Genomic DNA, 22,639 nt, shown 5'->3' on the forward strand with positions numbered 1-22,639 from the left:
TCTTTACAACCTGTGGTGCGTGTACCATGCATGCCTTTTTGGGAACATAACCAACTAGGAGAGCTGGGCCATCTTAGGTCTATCCATTCTTACAGAGCCTCTCAAATGTTACTGGAAATATTTCTTACAGTATAACAGCTAGTATGAGCAGATTTTTTGAATCCTGAATATCTGCTGACATTCTGAGCATGAAGAACCAAATGCAGCTTGTGTTGCTGCTCTATATACTAAGCTGGCACTGGTAAATGTTAAATGTAAATCCAGTGTAAAGGTGAATAAAACCAAAAACCTTCATGTGTAAGCTATAGCAGACTGTTTCTCTTAGATGTTTTTCCTCATACCATTCCCTCCCTGGATGCCAATCATATCCACATTTACATTGTCTTAAATGGGAGTTGGAGCCCATAGCCCACAGTCTAAACTGTGCTCTGTGGTGATCAGAAACATTTTACAGCAATGCAATACAAATACTGTTATATCAATTACACCCTTATGGAGCTCTGTGCAGTGACTAACAGTGAGCTTACCCAATCCCGGAGGGAGTGGCTCAATGTTTCCTTGATGAAAAGCTCAGAGAAATGTGAGTTGCTTCCAGTTCTGGAGCCAAAGGTTGGGCTCTTGAATAGTACTGAATTTCTTCTTGTGGAGGGAACTAGTTTTATACCAGTTCTTGGGAGCACTCACTTAACCAAAAATATCAGTGCAAGTGTCTTATTCATTACTGAATTCTGGAAATAACATGACCCTTGGGTTTCCCCAGTCGAGAGGGAAGAGTGTGGCTTTGGGGCACTAGAAGCAATGCTGGGTTTGGTACTCATAACACTATTTGCAGTAAAATGACACTCAAGTTGCAAAGCTCCTGACAGAAGGAGAAGGGATTTGGGGCAGTAGATCTGAGATTCAGACTTTCTGGAAATAGAGTCAATGGAGTTATGGACCTTCTCTGAGGCACTTTCAGGAGGGAAGACATCACTGGACAGTGCTGAAGGTAATGGTACATATCATCAAACATATGCAGGAAATTTCTTGTTCTGGATTTCCAGCTTCCCTAGCCGTGAATACCTTGGGACCTTTGCAGGCCTCCTGAACAGAGCCAGGAATACATTGAGCAATAAGTAGTGGTGCTTGTCAACAATTTTTTATTCTGAATATTCTCACTTCTAGGTTGATTCTTTTCTTTCCTAATTTTTCTTTTCCTTCTTTCATCAGTCACTTCATTTCAGCTTCACTCTCTCTGCCTCTTTTTCCACTCTTCCCTATCACCTTCATTTTAGTTTTGTAGCCTGCCTCTGTTTTTCTTTTGTCTTTTTATTTACCTTAAATTTTTCATAACAAGTCTTCTGGTTTTTACTCTACTCTTCCTCCTCCCCCGACAATAAAAGTTGAATTAATGTGATGTTTACAAGCTTTTCCAGCAATGACCCTGCTTAAATACTATATTTCCTCCCTAATCCTCTTTGCCTCCTTTGTTTAGACTACAAGCTCATCAAGTCAGGGACCTTTTCTCCTCCATGTTTGTACTACTAGAGGGCAAAAGGGCCCTGTTTTCAAATGCCTCCCAATGTTAAAAAAAAAAAAAGTAAACCACCAATCATAATAGCAAGAAGTATTTAAACAAGCTGTCTACCATTCAGTGTGACCTTGGTACACTGATAAAAATTACTTAGAAGCCAATAAGACTTCAGCCCTTAAGTGTTTAAGTCACTTTTGGAAATGCTCAAGTATCCAAAAGTTTTAAAGTATAGTCAAGTCTCTAGAAAACTGCAGATTTTTGAAATGTTTTCATGGAGGCGAGATGCTAGAGGATTATATGCAATGAATATGCAATGTAAACAATTCATATAACATGATGTTGCGATGATTCACTGACCTTTTAATGCTAAGGAATGGCAAAATTCAGGTCACCCTACCTGCATCCCCAGCTGAATGCACAGCACTGTCGTATGCTGCTGAATTGTGCTGGAAGTCTTGCAGGTTTTGAGACCACAACCTCACATTCTCATCCATGGGGGTTGTAGCCTGCGTTACTGTCATGGTAGCACTTACAGCATCTGCAGTCTTCATTTTAGCTTGCTCCAAACGCTCTCTGGCCTCCACTACAAAATAAATAGGGGATGAGAAGAAATGAACTCTTTCAAAGATTCAAGCAAGCTATAATCAGTATTTAGAAAGTGGTGAGGCTAAGGGGATTTTACCTTCCGCAGACTGGGGACCCAGCCTTGCTTGGCTGGTTTTCTCTTTACTTCTACAGGGAATATTCAAAAATTCCTGTGGTTGTTCTAGAATCATATTAATTCTTAAAATTTAAGAAATTCTCATTACCATTCTAGATTGTTAGAAATTTTCAATGTCCTTGGATTTTGATGGCTGTTACATAGCCAAGGAAGTTGGAACAGAGATGAAAAAATACATTGTTTTTCATCAAGATTTTAAAAGAAAATGCACATATTTATTGAATATTTTTCATGAAAGTTATTTTGAAGGAGTGAAACCCAAGACACTGAAGTGGTTTTGTTTTTTCATACATGGCATTTTGGGGTTTTTATTTTTTTGGAGTTACCAGCTACTGTATTTGTAAAACCTGTGGCATTTTGCATATGATAATGTCTTGGCAGTAAAACCCAGCCATTTTTAGTTGAAGTTAATGAAGAAATCTTGACCATGTCAGTTTTGAACACCTTCAGATATACTTGCTGGATGGTCTATGATGTCTCTTTTCTGAAAAACTAAGGTGAGGTTTTGTCAATCAAGACTGCCAGTAATTACCTCCCAAATACTCTACTTGGCAGGTGTGATGTATATGTGAATTAGATTTGGACTATCAATACAGTAAAACCATAGACTTGTAGATTCTCCACGCCCTGAAAAGATCAAGAGTAACATGGGAGAGGACAATTGTAGTAAGGAGGATCAAGATGAATGTTAGTAATTTCATGTGGCAAAACATGTAATTTCATTACGAATGTGTTAAAGCTGGATGTTTGCTATTTAGGTCTTGTAGTTTCAAATTCATTTAGGCCTCCCTGGGACTGAAATTTTAATACCAACTTCATAGGCGATATGCAAAGATAAAATATGCTCTTAAATATATGAAGAATAAGCATCAGAAAATGAAGTTCCTCTTACAACCTGGCTCTGCTGATTGCATTTTTGTGATGGCTCTCATCAGTTGGCTTCGCAGAACATTCATTCTAGCAAGAGTGCCATTAACATGCCGGCCAGTGTCTGCAATGGTTAAATCATTACCTGCAGGGAGAAAATAGGAGGTATAGTTGAGTGGCATCAAAGTGGGATTTAAAAAGGTATATTTTATCCTGTGGAAGTATGTTATTAAGCATTTAATACACCACAGGCAGTATACTATGGCCTCTTTTAGTATAGGTCATATTAACACTCTTGACTTCACATAATCTAAAGGAAAAAGCAACCTTGCAGCTCCCAGCCATTATTTGCTTGACACAGGCTGTCTTAGAAAAATCTGGAGACCTGTATCTCAGTCAGTACTATCTCTCTCTGCTTTACCAGAACTGCTGAGAATAGCTGCAACAAGTATACAGGAAAAGTTTTAAGGAACTCAAAAGGTCTTGCAAAATTGAAGAGGTCATTTCTGTAATTTGACTTTTCTTTCATTTTCAGTGAAAAAAGGCCAAAATACCTTAACAATTATTATTATCCTTCACTGGTGAAATCCAGCTTTCTGAACACTTGAACTGTTGTGAATTAATTTCAGTTGAACTACTTGATTGAGTATATTTACCCGTGAACAAGTCTTTGCAGGATCACATTTAAACAGTGGTTGTATCTGAAATGGTCCTTTTGTCAATGAAATAAACTTTCGGCATCTGGCAGGATGACAACACATGAACTACTCATACTGTGCCTGTGGCCATTTCAAGTACTTTGTGTGGTAACTTCGATCAATACACTATTCTGTTACAGCAGTAGTTCTGCCTTAGTGATGTGCCTTTGAAATTTATTTTAACATGCAAGCTTATAAATTTACTGGGAAGGTAGAAAGGATGTATATTTACTGTCATCTGCTGTCCGTTGTAGCTCCATGGCTTGGTTGAGGAGTTCTTCGCTTTTACCTTTATGGTAAATGATCTGAGTATCAATTCCAACTGCAGCCTACAAGTATGTTCCAAAAAAGAAAGTCAGAATAATCAATTATCAAATATTCCTCTTTATTGTGTTTAATTGTGGACAACATATTACTTCATATAAATGCAACTGCAAAGTCACTGCTGTTTCATTTCATTTGAAGATTGGCAGTTGGATTGGAAAAAAAGTCTGAAAAGCAAAATTTTCTGTAGATTGCAATTAAAGTTTAGAGAAATGTATGCTTTTCCAGGCAACAACACTGAATAACAAAGGTGGAGAAAGCACAGAAGTCCTCTTAATTTATCAACTCTAGTGTGGTCAGCGTGATACTCATGTTAGTTAGGCACTGTGACTGTTCATTTCTACCGTCATCTCTCATGGGTGATAAACAATTGCACTGCGTGGGGAGCTGCCTTGCAGTCCCCAGTAGTGTGCTGGAAGCAGAGGGCTGGACTCGAAATCCCACAGCTCCCTGGGGTTCAGGGCCCTGTAATCTAAGCAAGTCCTCTTGCTATCCCACTAATAAATTGCTGGTAAGTAGCATGTATATCAGTTGGAAACTATATATGTAAAAAAATACTTATAAAATATTTCAGAACAGTGAGGCCAGAGACAAAATTAGCATCCTCATCCCTGCACTGAGTGTGTGAGTGGGCTCTTTGCCCCATTTTAACTTGACTTTCTATGAGAAACAGTGATGTTTCTGTTAGATGTCTTGACCACCTTTCTTGCCACATGGTGCTGTGTGGAGTAGGAGGGCTTGAGCACTAATGCCAGCTCAGGTTCCTACAGGGCCAGGGAGTTGTTTGGACTTTCACAGAGCAGCCTCAATTTGAGTGACAACACAGAGCAGCATCACCCTATACTTAGGGATAGAAGAACCTGTTGTGTCTTTTCAAATACCAGGGGACTTTAGGCTGGCAGAATAATTAACTACCTAGGATTTAATTCAGGAAATAGTAGATGAAGCAAAATGTGCAGTGAGAAGTTCAATGCTGACAGTTAACCTAAATCTTGTTTTTTCTTTATACTTAGGTGTCTGAAGTCCCTGAAGCATTGCAAGATAAAAGCTGATATTATGAAAATTACTTACATCATTGACCCGGTTTGTTGTGTTCAGTGCCAGCAATGCAGCTTTATTAGCTTCTTCAATATAACCAGCAATGTTTTCATAAACATTTGAAGCATTTATTGCCCTTTGTACCAAACCATTTGTATCAACACCATACAAATTCCTGTTAAAAAGAGAGTAAAAGGAGGAAGAAACCAAACTGAATCAAACTAGTTTCAAATTAATTAATTTTCTTAACATTCTGTGAATTCTGACTACATAATTACACAGATAAATATACTTGGCCTAAGCATTATTCTCTTCATTGTGTATGACCATTTATGTCAATCTGAAGCAGGTGAAAACTGTGTGGATAGAAGGTAATTCCCAGTGGTGTAACTTTGGGAATTTTGCCCTCAACATCTATGTAAGCAGCAGCAAATGACTACTGAGCTTTTATCTTTTTTTCGTCTAGATTAGATATTGCATGAATTAACAGAATAACAGATCCATCAGTTGTCCTTCTTTAGGGTTAACTTCTGGCCACAAATGGAAAGACTTGTGTGTGCCAGTGATCAGGACAGCTGTATCACTGGGCTGTTTATATTTTCCAAAAGTAGGTGGGAAAAGGGGGAGGATCAGATGAAGGACTGCCCATGGTCATGATACTTTGCAAAAAGTTAGATTTAAAAAACATAAGATAGCTTTTCTGGCATAGTAGATCTTGATTTGCATATGAGGCGATAACTGGTCTTCAGGGGAGATTCCAAACAGCAGTTGGTTCAGGGCTCAGCCTTCAGCTGTTAGCAACTTTGAATAAATATTATTTTTTTAAGATTTTTGTGATAAACAGATTTCAGAGTATATATTAAATATAGACTAAATATATATATATTTACATGTGTGTGTATTCACTTCAAAGTGTTTGCACACTGAGACATTATTAAGTTTCCAGATTCGGTGTTGTTGCAAGAATTTCCTACTATATTCCCCTAAGACAAAAGAAGAAACTCTACCAAATAAAAGCCTAACAGGCTTATAAAGCAAATCCATAAAACCAAAATTATTTGAAAACAGGGTAAGTGTTTTAAAGGATTAAAGTTTCACTGCAGGATAATCTTCTCAACAAATAAAAGAGTCAGCACATTTCCTTCTGGATATTTCATAATTATTTCTGTTTGCTTTCTGTTAACTTCCTAATGTGTTGGACTTGGTAGTAATTTTTAAATTATTTTGGTAAGGGATGAAGGCTAGCCATATGGGGTATTTTCTTTCAAGTGATTCTGCTGCCCCCAGTTAGCTGATCTCAGACTGAACATATTGTTTGGTTTTTAGGCTGTCTGTAGTTTGTGTGGTGTTACAGAACACAGTTTCAGATGTCAGCTTTATACAATTGTATAAAAGACAACCATCTGTTATTTTTTTCTCTATTTTAATCTCCTATCTAGGGCTTACTAATATTAAGAAACAATTGGTATTTAGATAATATACTTGAAGAGTAGTTTTAATTTTATCTTCCAAAAGCATATGTCCATGATGTTACTTAAGGTAGAATTTGGTGAAATATTTTATTTAAGAATTCATTTACAGCAGTGATTTTTCCATGGGTAGTCCCGATTGCAAATAAAGTCAAATTTCAAATCTGTCTAGAAGTGACTTGTTAGTAAATTGGGGAATGTTGATGCATTTAGTATCTTCCAGCAAAATAGGAAGACTTACAGTAAGTTTTTGGTGTTACAGTGGGCCAGTTTCACTGGAACACAACCTATTGAGTATCAGAACTACTCCATCTGTAAACCAGTTCTTGAACAAAAATGATCCCAAAGCCCATTTCGTGGCCCATAATGCTGAACATTTTTAATGTGAATGAACTTACTGACATGAGCTGTTTCTGCAAACCCCATTTAATCTGACTGTATTATTTTACTTTTCAGTGATCTACCTTTCCTATTCTCTTGCTATGGGAAGAGAAAAACATGCCAAATTAGAAAAGGCAGAATGTCATGCAAGATATATGTTTATTCTTTGAAAAGATTAATAGATTTTGCTTAGCTCAACTTCAGCTGTTCCCTCTGGACCATGACAAGTCCTTCCATACATGACTTAACAGTGATTTGTTTAGTGCCTATTTACAGACAGCATATTTAATGTCACCGTGTTTCTGCTTGTCTTTCAGTTCATTCAGCTGTTCAATCAGTAGCACTTGTATGAACAGAGTCTGCTGAAGTTAAATTTTACCGGTCCAGCTCATCAGCAACTCTTCTTAGGTTGTGTGCATGATGCATAGCCTTTTCTACCAAATCATCATCAAACAGAGACAGATTGGCTAGTTTTTCTTGCAATTCCTTTTTTGCTCCATCTATTTCTGCGTAGAACCCTGACACATTCTGAAAAAATATGGAAGGAAGGAAAGAAGATGAAAATTGTAAAAACTCAGGTCTGTATTTTTATTATTATGTTTTATTTTACCCTTTATATTATTATAATGTTGTTGTTTTCTGTTATATTTGTTTTAGGTTATATTTTTAACAGATCAAAAAGAGGAAAGATCTAAAAGAGTCTGTCCCATGGATGTCAGTATGGCAAGACAAATGCAGGAAGATAAAAATCAACCAAAAATTCTAGGAATCCCTTAAAAAGATATTAGAGATATATGTGTAAAATACAAAAGAAAGACAGTTGAGAAATGTCTCACTATCTTTTATGTTTGCTCCAGAATGGTGACAATGACAAGTCTTGCAGAGTGAAGCGCTAATAGGTGAAGTAATTAAACCAGATCTTTGCAAAAATCCCCTTATTGTGGTTCTTCTTAAATTGGGAGGTGGAACCAATATTTTTTTTTTTTTTTTACCCCTTCTCTGTGAAGACTGCAGGCCAGAAATTATTTTTTAGGACTTCTAAATGTTACCTATACAAGTAAACTAAACAGTGCTGTAGTGGTTGGGCTGACACATCATCCCATTACTGCATGGGTCCTGGCACTGTTTTGGCCCTGGCCAGCTGCCACTCTCCCAAACCTGACTCCTTGGGGAATAGCATGGGGCAGTACCTGTGGCCTGGGGACAATTTGGCAATTGCTGGAGAAGGGCAGAGAGTTTAGCTGTACTGCTGTGAGCTGTACCACATCGCGGAAAACGGCCCCTGGCCCCTTTCTGTCTCCTTGCACAGAGACATCCCTCATGCTAAGAAATCTTGGGTTAGTCTAATTTGTAAATCAGTCCACCTAAATACTACCTATATGTATTTGTAGGCAAGGAGAAGTAGTATCCCTTTGCCTTAGCCATACTTCTTCCTTATATGAAATGCTTGTGGGGAAGACCAAATGGGCCTGCAGTCACCTTCTCTCCAATATACAACCTTGCTGATATGTTTGAGGATTATAAATGCGGCCTCAAAATACACAAAAAAAAGGATGAAACAGAGGGAGAGAAAAAGGATGAATGAGCGAAGTGTGAAAATACTTATTGCTGATGAGGATGGAAGATGTATGATGTTTGCATACTACTTCTTTCCCTGCAGTGTGAATGTCCCCTCTGTGTAAACTTATCCATAAGAGTGGGGGACCCGAAATGATAAACTGCAGCAATTTGTTTTGCACAAAACACAGGGGAAAAAAAAATCATACTGCTTGATCACCTAGGGAGGGTTATAAAGCAAGCTGTCTTCCTTCTGTTTTCTCAAATAACTTTTTCAAAGAAAAATTAATGACTTCTGATATTTATTTTTGTGTTAAAAAAAGTGGGCAACTATGACAAAAGTCAATGTCTGTGGAGAATTTTCATTTGTCTTAAATTACCTCAAAATGTTAAAATAAAACATGAAAAAAAAGAAAAAAGCTTTGGTAAGTCCAAAATCCTAAAATTTCTAGAAATTTCCTGCAACACCTTGTCTCATTCAAAACACTGGATACTAGTCTACAGTTCTAGAAGAGGAGTTCTGTAAGACAGTCTGTTTATGTATGTTTTACAGCCTGACAGTGGCTGGTTTTAACACTGATATCTGGGATCTGTAGCCTTCTCCTATGCTCACTTGCAGGTACAAGAAAAGGAATTTAGCATATAGTGCAGTGTTTTACCAGAGCATCTTTTGGCAGCTGCTTGTAATTAAATGATTGAGAACTCTGCAGCAAAATCCTTCATTCAGCTCTGCCTACAGCTAGGTGTCCTTAGAATTTGATTATATTTCTGATGCAGTAAAATGTAATTACAGAGCTTTTCATCCAGGAAGATTTATACTTTTTTGGGGGAATATTCATCAACATTTCACTGAAGCAGTATAAAAAGGGAGAGTTTTTTATTTAGTAGTCTAAACACATGACTTAAAAGTTCAAAAAATCAGGACATATCATTTAAACAAGTCACTGAGGCACCTACCTTTATTACCTCGCTTAACTCAGAGTTGATCTTTTGTGGTCCTGCCAAAATAGTTGTGGCACTTAGCAGAATGTCATTCACTTCATCTATTTGCTCTTTTATTTTCTCATGTTGTTTCTACAAAAAATAAAATAAAATAAAATCACATCCAAACCTATCTGTGCATTGCTAAAATACAGTGTTACCATTTTTGTTAAATTTATTAAAGTTAATTCAAAAGATGAAGTGATGAACTAAATAGGTTTTAGACAAATTTGAAGTCTAAGTTTTTCCCAGACATCTGTAACAGCTGCATATTATAATGTGATTGTGCATTTTCTTGTCTTTGTGAAAGAAATGTTGGGTTTTTAAAAATTTATTAATTTTATTTTTTATTACAGCATGAGCACTTATTGGAATGAAGCATTATTCAGTGCACTGCCAGCAGAGACAAATTAAACATGGATTTTTCATAGTGGTCTGGAGACTAGTTTTTTTCTGGAGGTTTTTTAAATCTACAGTACAGAGATCTCTTTTCCTTGTCAATAGTAAAGCTAATGTGAACAATCTCTTTTGTACAGCATCTGCCTTCATTGTGTGTAATAATGAAGATCCAACTGGTTAAAAACAGTGAACAAATGCGACTACACACTTCAGGCTTTGCTTCATAAATGTGAGATGAGCTGCAGCTTGGCACTGTAATTATGAAACAATGGAACAACAGAAGAGGCTTTGTACATAAGGATCCCAAGCTGCTTGTAGAAGAATTCACAAGAGCAGCACGCCTGATTTCTCTATTGAATTATTAGACCTTCCGCATCAGCATGAACTTCTAGCGCTGCAAATTTCAAGATCTCAAAACTTAGCCACTGATGCTACAAAACCCAGAGGTTGGCCTGAATTTGCAAGATCATTCTTCAAATCACAAAATTGCTCCCCAAACCCCTCTCCTCCAGAATCCAAACAATTTCAGACATTGAAATGAAAACAGTTTGCTTCAAATGGTCCCAAATTGTTCTCTGTCGTTTTCTTCCTTGATGAAAAAATGAATGAAGAGAAAAGTTTTGGGTGGGACATTCTGGTTTTGCATCCCTTAAAGGAAACTAAAGAAAATGGAGAAAGAGTCACAAAACTGCTGGGAGAAGAAAAAATAGTCTTTTTGTATGGCTGATGGATTGGGTAGTTTTCTGGGATAAGAGACCTGAAAATTCAATTTCCTCATCAGCCAGATGGGATTTGAACCTAATACCACCACTTACAGGCAAACATGCCCCCTTTCTGTGCTGCAGGGGACAGGTCTCCTCTGAGCTCTCCTCTGGAGTGATTACTTTGTTCAAAATACTGAAACTATTCATTTGAACAGAGCATAAGGGAAAACTGCTGTAGCCTTACAGCTAGGCTGTTCACCCAGCAAGTAGGAAACTCAGTTTCAAGGTATCTGTTGTGGAGCAGTTAGAGAATGGGTTTGTGCTTGAAGATGCAAGGACAATTGCCTGCTCTTCCTGAAAAAATGGGGATGCATTTTGTTTAAAGAGGACCAGGGAGAAAGTTTGGACAAGACAGCATGAATGCACTCAGCCCAGGGCAAAAAATGCAGTGCAGAGTCTTTATAAATAATTATTTTAATAGAATATAATTACTTTCGTGAGCACGAAGTCCTTCCACATTATAAATCAGTATGTAATAGGTGAAACAATCCCACCACAATATTTATAACAGCCATGCTACATGGAATTTTAAGCTTCTTGGGTTTTATTGTAATGTCTTCCTAGTTTAGGCATCAGTATCCATCTCTTCCTTGGCTTGTAGAGACATGCCATGCCAAAACTTGTCATTTATTGTCACTCCATGAATAAATAATAGTACCCTGCACTTCCACACCTTGTTTCTTAGAATTGGAGAGTCAAACTCATCCTGCTGAGTGGTCCAAGAAATTCTTTTTTGGTGTGGTGATTCCTGAATCTAAATTGTTTGCAATCTACTATTTTAAGCACCAGCAGAGATGGAGTGTTCAGAGACAGCAGTTATGATAAATGTACTGCGTAGTACCTCACGCCTTTGAAGACTGGCTGTGTTTTCCTTATTTATATCTTCCGTTTGTATAACATAGTCAAGCGCCTGGTCTAATGCCTCCTCCAGGTCTGACAGTTTCACATCCTGTTCGCTGAGCTGCTCCAGCACATCAGACACTAGAGATCTAGTGTCGTTGTACCTCTCGTGAAACTCTTCAACTTGCTGTAGCACTGGGAGAAAAATCAGAGGCCACTGATTAATCCAAACCTTGGATTTCTGACAAAACTTACCTATGCAACAATTTCTGTTGCTGTTACTCAGGGGACAGTAAAACACAGTTGTTAAGAGCTCACTTGAGAGGTCATATACCTAGATTTTAATTTCCCCAACTCTTTTGAAAAGGAAAGATACCTCTCATTTTAATCCCATTGATTCCCCCTCTCAAGTAGCTTTTCCTAAAAGAAACTAGGTTTGGCTTTCCTTGCTCTTCATTTGTTTTTCATTGTCACAGCTAACCAGGCTATTCTGGAGAAGGCAGTCCTTATTGTGCTGGGGCTCTGGCTCATGTTCACCAAGCAGTGAGAATTCGGCTGCCACTCTTTCCCATACCAGCAGTTTTTCTCTCTCTCTGTTGGAGTTCACTGTCCCCATGGCAGAGCTGGCAGGAGGGAAGGAAGACGTTCACACGAGCAGTTCTAGCCCTGGCACGAACCTTCCTAAGCAGCTATTGCTGAGGTGCTGCAGTGCACAGGCACACACAGACACACGCATATTTTTCTGCCCATTCTGCCATGGGGGCAGCAAGTGCCAGCAGAGACGTGGGGCTGGCATTTGGAAGCAGCAACATCTTCAGTACACCGGTCGGTGCTTGCCAAGCGCCTGCTGGTCCTTCCCAGGGGCTCAGCAGCACATCCAGAACTGCTTGGCCTGTGCCAGCTGCACATCAACATGTGGGTGAATGGAAAACAGTTTTAAAACTCACACTTCTCTGCTGCATCTTCCTCTTCATCTGCAAGTTGCCTCTGATTAGTGAAAGGCTTACGGCGTTTGATCTCCTTCAGCATCTCCTCAGCCATACTCAGCTTCTGGGAAATTTCTTCAGGGCTGAGCTCTTGTTGAATTGCATAGTATTTCATCTTGCTGCTGATCTCTGTGGGAAAAAGGAACAGATGGTCAATCCAGCATGGCTACAGCGAAGTAAATACTGTGGAGTACTTTTACTTTTGTGAATCCAGATCATGCTGATGGCAAAAGAAAGTTTTAATTATCTTTCAACTTTATAGTAGGTAATTATGTTTAATCCAGTCTTAAAATTAAATCTGCAAATAAATCACACTTTCTGGCATGTGTGGGGGTCTCATCAGAAGAGGATGAGATTAAGCAGGCATGGGTTGTGTGCATTATTTGGCTTGGCATTTCTTATAGGCTGGGATTGTCATTTTATTCTGAGTTCTGTGGCATGCAGCCGGCTGGGGCTTTCGTCCTGGATCACGGTTTTTCAGTGCTGCTGCAAAAATGGTGTGTTTATTAAATAACAGCAACAGCAAGGAGACTGGAGTAACCTCTTTTTCCATCTGAAGAAGTTTGTGGCACCCTGAAGAGGTAACATATGGCTTCTGGCCTGGCACTGCCTAGCTGGTTTGGAGATAGATACTATTTCAAGGCTTTGGTCTCAGTTCAAAAAACACTGTTGGATCCCTGCAGCTGAAATTGAGTTTACCCATCCCCAGTGTAGGCATTACAAAGTTTACCCACTTCTCACTCCCTGGCCTCAAATACCAGTCACCTCCTCTTTTATGCCCTATGATGTGAGTAGCTTTGGCTTGCGTTCATCACCACTTTTGTGGATAACCAGAGCTGGCAAAGCCAGCACTATGCATCTGTAAGGTCTTTATAAAAAATAGATGTGTAGTTGTGGCACAACTGATTCTTTGGCAGAGTGTCTTTGTATGCAGTTTCTTGCTGGCTCCTGAGCTCATTAATGAAGCTTTAAAGGCTCATACTGAGCAGTAACAGATCACAACCAGCAGCTCCATGGATTTCTTTTTCCTTCTCACGCTGGCACACACATGTGTGTGTGTGCACACATACACCTTCCCTTCAGTAAAGAGCGGCTTGCCTTCTACAGGGGTGATGCCCCTGTAGAAGAACAGTTTTCAGCATGGTGGAAATAATTTTCATCTACTTGTCTCCAGCTGCTTTGTGGGTGAACAAGCTCTCTCTTTTTATTCACAGCCATGGGTGTTGCTTCTTCTATAATAGCTCAACCTGCTTGTGCTATTTGTGTGCCAAACTAGATACATGTCTGCCTTCTGTGGTTCCTGTTCTGCCCCAAACCAATTAATAATACAAAAGGATGATCCACAGAAATCAACCAGTGATTGTTAGTGACATACAATGAGGCTTATGCTGACACTTCTGCTCAATAATTGTAGAAATAAAATGTGACAGATGGCCAGACAGTCAAAGGTGATTTAGAATTACAGGTGTAAGAAGGTACTACAAATGTAACACCCTATGAACCTGGTCTCACCCTGCCTCTTCTGTGTGAAGGGATATGTTAACTTAACTATGTTTGTGGAAGTAAAGTAATGGTTGAAGCACCCATGGAGATAAGGATAAACAAGGATAACAGTTGATATGTAACCACTCTTCCTTACACAAGTTGCCACAGAGCTTGCGATAATTGCTCTAAGACAGAACTACTCAGGTCTGTTCATCAAGTATTTCTATTGAAAAAGGGCTGTTTAACCTCAGCTGCCAGTCAGCCTTTCTATTCTGATGCCATATACAGCTTTTGTATACTGTTGGCTTTGCCAGAGACTGGGGGAAATCAGTGTGCTCTGTGGCAGGATGGACGCTTTCATGATGCAGGTGTACAGGTGACAGGGATGCTTCTGAGTACATTCCCTTGGGGTTTTATTGCTTTCTGTAAGTACCAAATAAGAGGCAGCAATTGGTTTAATCTCAGTTTTATATGTCAGCATGATAATGATATGCCATAGATATTCCAGATGAAGATAATCTTCTCTGACTAGGAAACCTTTTTTAAGTGCAGTTGTGCTTGGGAAGGTGTTAACTGTCATCATTTATCCTTTGATATATAGGACAGTAAAAATTCTTGAAGATGCAAGAGGTTTCACAGGCTCTAAATAAAAAAAAACCCTTAATCTGAGAAGGTGTAAAATATATACATTTATAGTCAGAAGAGAAGTTATATTTTGAAATTTACGCTAGTTCTAGAGATGCTTTTATTGCTCTAGCACGTTGCCCAAGGATGAACTTTTATAAGTTTTATCTGCATCCCCTCACATCATATGGACAAATGAACAGGACACTGAGACAATAGGTGACAGTTTGTCCCAACATTTTAATGTGAAAAAGCTCTTGGTTTCACTCTTTTCCTAATTTTGGGAGATCTTCATCATCATGTTTACTTCTCCTACTGTGAAACAGCATCACTATAACCATTTCTGATGGTCTGCTCTAGCCACACGGTTTATAATTCTGCCGTTCACTTTTACTAGAGGCAGCGCTTTCTTGGTGGAAAAAGAAGGCAATGAGAATGCAGTTTTCCAATTCTATTTCTGTATTTCAGAAAAAAAAAAGAACAAGAGGACAACAGCTAGTCTGTAATGCTCTGTAGATGTGTCTGGACCCAAACTCAGCTGGAAATTCTGGTCAGATGAAGCAATAAGCAGCTTTTAGTATCTCATTTCTAAAAGAAAATCACCACTGCCTCCCACACTGAGCTTGGAGAAGCAGTAAGCTCACCAAATTATTTACTATTCAGCATCCTTTTCTTTTTTAGAAGCATCTGCATGAAGTTTTATAAACCAGCACAATCATTCTCAACAACAATTTGCTAAAAGGCAAAAACTGGATTTAAAGTAACACTCACTGGTGTGATCACCAGAGTTAGTCAGACCTAACTGACTGCCATGGGTTCAAAAGGGAAAGCACAATTTAAAAAAAATCTGTCTAGCTATTCATATGGCCTCCATTATTTATCAGCCAGAGGGGAAAAGTGCACTTGCATGAATCTGCTGACAAGTAAGACACAGCACTCTCATTGCCCATCCTGTGCTTGTGTTTGTGGGTCCATCCAGCCCCAATCTGATACTGACTCTTTTTTTTTACCACAAGTGTATATAAATACGTTGAGCAGCTATTCAAACAAACTAAGGCTACAAGCTGAATTAGCTTGAAGTATTTCATGTAACCCTATTTGCTATTATTTTGCTCCACCACCAAGAGAAAAAAGAAACAGAAGCTCTTGTTCTGGTTGTCAGACCAAGACAACCCGTGGTTGTCAGCTGTCTTAAGAGAGACAAGTTTTTGTCATGGCATTGCAGGCTGCAAAAGCCTTATGTGCTGGTTGCTTTGTGAGAGTGCCCAGGTACTACGACATTTTTTTGCTGAAGGTTTCATTAATACATGCTTGACACTGAGCTGAACCAGAAAGAAATCTATTTACCTTGAATGTTATCCCTCATATTACTGAGCTGCTGCACAAGCTGAGTAGCACGGTTGTTGGTCTCCATGGTTTCCTTCTGTACTAGTAGGCCTTTGCTGGATGCTTCATTTCCCTATGAATAAACCATGTGAGCTAGACATTAGATTTCTTTTCAGATCCATATGCACGTGTGAGGATGAGCAGTGTAAACACACATTTTGCTTTCTCCTGATGAGCATGCGAAAGTCCATTTATCATATAAAGTGGTATTTACAGAGATGTTTGAAGTGAAGGGCTGTCTTGGTATTTTCAGAATTGCAGAGTGAGAGATTAAAATCTGTCCTTATTTATCCATCATTTGCTGCAATCAAATTGCCATAAATTATGTACAGTTGTAAAACTCCCATCTGCAGAGTCTCCTAGGCATTCAGCGGGGCTGGCTCATTTTGCTGGGTATGGCATTTCTGAGTAAGCCTATAGACTGAAGAACAAGGTGTCGCCCTCACAACCATTTTTAGATTGGTGTCTCCCTCAAGTGAGGTCCCCAGCTCTGCAACTTGTTAAAAATAAGAAGCACGAGGATTCAAAATACTCTGAAGAGTGTAGCCACCCTCTTATACTATATTACGTTGGAGGCTGTACTCTGCATTATGTTCCCTTACATGTAAAAGGGAAACGAAGAGTTACTGTGTCATTGTAGTTACCATCTTTCCGAGAAGGTCACTGACTTTGGGCGTCCTTAGATTTAATTTTCAGTGGTATTTCCCAGGAAAGAGAAAAGAATATGACTGCTGTGCCATCGACGTTTCCTGGACCCTCTGTGTGTGTGTATGCGTGTGCATGTGCACGACTAAGTCCGCACCGCACGCTCGCCAGTGGCAAGGTGTTTGATTCACGGTCCCCGTTGGGGCTGCATCAGTAAAAATTCCCACTATAAAATTAATTTCTGGGTTTGGGGCACTGCAGCCGCGACCCCCGAGGCCAGCCGGCTTCTTGCTGGGGGTTTGGGGAGGCACCAGGTGGCGCTTGAAGGCAGGGCCAGGGACCGAACAGCAGGCTTTCTAGAAAGGTCTTAGTCTTATTTCTCTTTACTTGGGTTTTTAGTCTGTGAAGGGCAAGCACTATGCTTTTTAGTCGTATTCCTTCATTGCTATCAGGGTTTCTTTCTGCTGTTCAGCATCGCCACTTCATGCTTATTTTAAGCAACTTGTTACTGTTTTTACACACGCTTGCCTTGACATAATACTCTTTCCTTGCCAGATTGTTCTTTAACTATTGAACACATGGGGAATTGCTGCGACAGGGAAACACAGCTGCGTGAGTGAGGGGTGCTCTTGGGGACCCTCAGATTCCCACTGGTGTACAGAGGTTCATCCTGGAATTTGCTAAGAAAGACCCCAGGAAGGAAAAGGCGCTCGGCTTCCCCGAGTCTCTGCCAAACATTCGGGACTGAGCTACGTACTGTTTTACTCTAAGATCACCCCAAGCAGACTCAGGGAGTTACAGGTCACATTTAGTCTTCTCATTTAGCAGGAGGATTTGCCTACAGTTGGTGCATTCATCCTGCCTTTGGGGTTTCGGTCAGAATCTGCAGCAACCCCTCAGACACGGGGACGTGCACGTGAAATGCTCTGGATGGAAGATGCAGCATATCTCTGCAAAACCCACACAAGGCCCTAGTACCTGTTTTCCACAAAAGTGCCTTGAAAAAGCAAACAGTTCAATATATTCAGAGTTATTACTGTGGTCTTCCTTCCACTGTGGGAGTTTGGGGCCATTATTTCCCTGCCTTTACAAGCAATCACAAGTATTCATGTGGAACAAGCATTAGAAATAACCAGGGAGAAAAGACCAGAGGAAACGCTGAATTTATTGGTTCAGGGAGAGTCAAACTGAGGAATGAGCTAAGAAATCCCCAGGTAGTACTGAAGATGACAAAAACGTTATTATCTAAAATTCACTAAATATTCCTGAAAAACCTACAGCCTTAATCATCCTGCCTAACAGCTACATAGAGGGACACTGAGGTGTGTGAGCTCTGCTGGGTTTTCACAGCTGCAGAGGTGTGTGTGGGGGAGCTGATTTAATCAAACCTCTCTTGAACACAGGCATAGTCCATGTAATTCTGCAGTGCCCTTTCTGCTAAGTAAGTGCTGCTTAAATACACCCAAATCCAAATTTTCTCTTCCACCTCTCTGTACAGTCCTTTCTCTTCTTCCTTGGTGTTTTTTTTTTCTCTTGCCTGCTGCTGTATTTGAGTTTTAGTCTGAGGTATAATTTCAGTTTGTCTTGTGAAGGAATTGGCAAGTGAATATAAGGTCTGGCATTTTGCAATAAGCATGAAATATACTCTAGTCCTAGTACAGGTGTGGTTATTTCTGAGAATAACATAGAGTGATGTATCTCACTAATATATATATATCTTAGCAACAGAAAGATGTTTAATAATATCTCTTTAAAATGGAGGAGAAGTAATTTTGAGCCCTATTTCTCCTCTTAACATATATCATATCAGTATTCTTCCAGGGTGCAATGAAAGTGTGATGTGAGCTGAGAGCAGATAACCTTAATTTTATAGCCTGACAATTGCATGTGGATGCAACATTTATGATTACAATTGTGTTAAAATATATCTTGAGTGCTGATCAGGCTCCCATCTCAGTGGGTACATGAAAAACCTTTTAAACTGGCGGTTTTGTAACGTATTTTGAAGTGTCTAATCGGGGCTAATCTAATTTTATGAGGGCATCCATGTAAAATAGATATAGTACAAGTACTCCCAAAGTCAATCTGAATTAGTTTAGTGTTGGTTACTTCGCTTAATTAGAAATCAAAACGTGAAATAGAAAGGCAGTGTGTCTATCTCCGATCAAACGTGTAGATCCTGAGGGAAGGCTTTTTGTGATTGGTGACAAACCTCCAACCACATTCAACAGACTTAGGCCCTATATCCTTCCTTTTCTGGGAAGAAGACTTGATAGGTCTTTTATGCTTTTAATTCAGAGCTAAAGTAAAATAGAAAGTTTAGAAAAAGAAAATAAAAAGTTCTCCCAACTATCTTTCAGGGCACTCCCACTCTTGTTTGGTGAACCTAGAGGTTCAGGCTAGATGTTAGGAAACATTTCTTTATCAAGACAGTGGTCAAATGCTGGAACAAGCTTCCTAGACAGATGGTCGATGCCCCATGTCTGTCAGTGTTTAAAAGGCATTTGGGCAATGCCCTTAATAACATGCTTTAACTTTTGGTCAGCCCTGAAGTGGTCAGGCAGTTGGACTAGATGATCATTGCAGGTCCCTTCCAACTGGAACTATTCTACACTAACCTCTTACGCCAGCATGCGAATATGACAAACCACAAACCGTCAGAGCTGTGGTAGGGGGCTATAAACAAACCTGTTCATCAAGTGTTGCTGCCTCTCTCAGGAGATCATTCACTTCATCTGCAGCATCATCAACCTGGATGGTCCAAAGTACAGCATGGTTCTTTTTTTTGGCCGTTGCCGCCTGTGCGTTGCGGGAAAAAAGTTAGTGCATCTGAAAACAAATTATTTCTCTAGTGAGGGTAGGGATTGAAATTTACAGGAATGGAGTGGAAATTCATAGATTAAAATTACATTGAAAAATAAAATATCATCATTGTTTGTACCTGGAGATGGGTTGTAGTGAGGTTCAGGTCATTCAAGCGCTTTTGAGCTGCAACACCTGTAGAAATGCTCAGTAAAGTCGATTTGCTTTCATCAATAGCCAGAACTGCTAATCGGATGTCGTCTGTCAAATCCCAAATACATTTATCGCAGCCTGATAAGAAAATAAGAAAGGATAATTTTTCTTTAGTGTTTGTGTCAGTTAGCAGCAAGTATCTTAAATTCACGTTATAGTGCTCTTGCCCCATAGTGTTCTCTGTCATTGATGGATCCTGGTGGACACCCATTTTTCTTTCACTTTCATCCACCCTCTTCCAAGGTCCCATAATACAGTCATGATGCTTCCAGCTGAGCAGCACCAGATGGGATTGCTCTAAGCGGCTGCCACAGCAGTTCCATAATCAGTAGGGAAGGAGACAGAAGAGGTATTTCCTGGCTATTCCCTAGAGGTTCTGCATATTTGTGGCCCAAAGAACAACAGACAAGGGTCAAAAATACAACTTCATTTTGTCAGAACCCAAACCTCTGTATTTAAAATGTAGTGGTATGAGGAGTGAGGATGTCCAGCAGATGGGCTCTTGGCTGCCTATTTGATTAGGAACGCAACTTCTAATAACACAGTTATAACACGTTTGGAATACGCTTGTGCAGAATGCTTGCAATACCACCTTGTTTTTAGTGACATTGGTGCCAAGACTAAATGCAAGAAACTTAGGTGACTGTGAAACACAGATTCCTACAGAAACTTTTGCTTGATTGATATTGTATAGTCTGTAGTCTTGATGGCAGCAGCTCCCAAATGTTTTCCTTGTGGTTGCACTTCCAGGCACACGACCCCTCTTCTTGGGAGTCGGTTTAGGGACACATGTGTGCTACATGGTCTGCCTTGTACCACAGGCATAGTTATACTAACATTTAAAAAAAATCAGTGGCTGCCAATAGTTACAATGTAGTGCTTCTGGAAACTCCCCAGGCTTCCTATCATTAGAATAGGGGAGATGATAGCGGAAAAGCAACTGACTGATGGATATATGTCAAATTGTCAACAGCGACAATTTGTATTAGATGTACAACTAGAAAACTGGAAAATACATGTAAGGTGGCACAGATAAAGTTGTGATGGCAGTTTTTAGGGCCAGAATATTATTTTGCATGCACTGTGTCTCAAAGTCTATAGAAGCGGCTTTGGTGATACTTCCCTACTGCTCCGCAGTTTGTACCTAAACATTCAGTCTATCACAGAGTTGGACATATGCATGTACTCAGTCAAGCAAGTGAGAACATGTTTAAATATTCAGTCAGTGGGGCATTGTGCATATTCACATGTTTAAGTAAGTGCCCTGTCAAAGTGCTGAGCCCACTGGAGAACCGAGCTCTTAAGTTAGTATTTGTAAGCATCTGAATAGAAGAACGATATTAATTTTTGGTGTTCTCATGATAATCGTCTTACTGATGGTTGGGCAGTCTGTGCCAGTAGAAACTTCAGGGCTGTCTGCGAGGCATTCTCCAGTCTGGCTGTCACACATTCTCCCTCCACAGTTACATTCTGGGGGAAAAAGAAAGGATTTTTGAAAGAAGAGCTGCAAAATGTATAACTAACATCTTTCCCCTCCCAAGACTACTGAAATGATTATGCACAGGATTGTGCATGGATAGTCAAACCAAAATCAAGGACCTCTTGGACTGAATTTTCCTTCAGTATGTAGAAAAAAGGTGTTTTTTGCACTGGAGGGACCAGATAAAATAAAAGATAGGAAACAGAACAGAAAGCCTCTGCTGAAATGATTTGTTCAAAGCTTCCCAGCTGGTCACAAGGAGAGACAGAGAGGCCAGAGTTGTCCAGCTGGGCCATTGTGCATCACTGTCTAGAGAGGGTGATGTTTAGGAGGTGGGCTAAGAAAAGTGGTACAACTAAGTAAGTCAATTATTAGTTACCAATCTCTCCACAGCTCTGTGGAATTTATCAACGCTACGTCAGGCTGACACTAAATAAGATTTCCAGCTATCAGGGATTGATAGTGGACTCCAATTCCATCATCAGCATGAGTATATCAAAAAGCAAATATCTCCTACCACTTACAATGAAGAATAAATGAGGTTTTACTTTTTTTTAAACTTGAGTAAGCTGCATTTTAATTGCCAGCACAAGTGGCTTTTTAAAAAATATAATTTTAAATCTAAAGTGTCTCTTTCAAGGTTTAATTGGCCTTTTAAAATATATTATTTTAAAGATTAAAATATTCTTGGAACACTTTGATAGAATAACAAAAACTCAAGCAGAACATAAGAACAGCATCAGCTTCTGTGGAATTCATTTTGCTTTTGTGTTTCATGGTTTCAGCAGAATCTCATGTAGCAAAATTGTTTACTGCCATTTTATTGCAGCCCGTTCATAGTTCTCTATGAATTACCCTTGTATTTACATTCAACATTACACTGTCAAGGAATCATCAGGGAAAATGTGTAATACAGCTTCAAAGTCAACACGATGCACTAACATTAGAATAATTTTGTGTAAGTGAACCAATGTTAGTAGAACTGCTCAGTTTTTGTACTAATGTAAGAATAGAATTTAATTATTAATTTTGTGGGGCAATCGATATTTTGACCTCACCACAATCTGTATGAACTGGGTGCCTCCCAGATTTTGGATCTACTTTTTTTTTAAATTTGTTATTTCTTTTGTTGAGAAGTGAAAGAAAAGTCTCAGTTGAAAGCAGAGATTTCTCTTTACCTGTATCACAGGATGTAGGCTATCCCCAGGTGGCAAGATTACAGATACAAGATTAAAATTTGGATGAGATTGGTGCTCAAGAAAATCAAATTATGTCTTCTTATTTAAATGGATAACTCTTAATTTGCTACACAAATGCTTATAGTAAATTAATTTCAAAAGTGGTCCTGACAATTTGTCATCTACTTGTTTAGGAGGTACCACATTTTTAGTAGGGAATTAAGACTTTCAGTGCTCCTCTGCCTTACTGGTGGAGAAAGCTTCTAAATTTCTCTTTATTTCTGAGGG

The 22,639-nt window shown here is 39.3% G+C and overlaps 1 protein-coding gene across 1 annotated transcript in view; it reads right to left on the reverse strand.

The window, feature by feature from the left end:
• The window catches only part of LAMA4 (laminin subunit alpha 4), a 104,347-nt gene that overhangs the window by 33,485 nt on the left and 48,223 nt on the right, over positions 1 to 22,639 (reverse strand). Inside the window, exons 6-17 of the mRNA XM_052781308.1 lie at positions 21,068 to 21,163; positions 19,620 to 19,771; positions 19,367 to 19,477; positions 15,995 to 16,106; positions 12,500 to 12,667; positions 11,554 to 11,747; positions 9,526 to 9,642; positions 7,391 to 7,539; positions 5,195 to 5,336; positions 4,032 to 4,128; positions 3,130 to 3,246; positions 1,911 to 2,096 (exon numbers count right to left, since the gene is read on the reverse strand). Coding sequence (XP_052637268.1) covers positions 1,911 to 2,096; positions 3,130 to 3,246; positions 4,032 to 4,128; positions 5,195 to 5,336; positions 7,391 to 7,539; positions 9,526 to 9,642; positions 11,554 to 11,747; positions 12,500 to 12,667; positions 15,995 to 16,106; positions 19,367 to 19,477; positions 19,620 to 19,771; positions 21,068 to 21,163 — 1,641 coding nt within the window. The remainder of the gene's footprint in view (positions 1 to 1,910; positions 2,097 to 3,129; positions 3,247 to 4,031; positions 4,129 to 5,194; positions 5,337 to 7,390; positions 7,540 to 9,525; positions 9,643 to 11,553; positions 11,748 to 12,499; positions 12,668 to 15,994; positions 16,107 to 19,366; positions 19,478 to 19,619; positions 19,772 to 21,067; positions 21,164 to 22,639) is intronic.

Source organism: Harpia harpyja, chromosome 3 (genome assembly GCF_026419915.1).
Source record: "Harpia harpyja isolate bHarHar1 chromosome 3, bHarHar1 primary haplotype, whole genome shotgun sequence".
Taxonomy (NCBI): Eukaryota; Metazoa; Chordata; class Aves; order Accipitriformes; family Accipitridae; genus Harpia; species Harpia harpyja.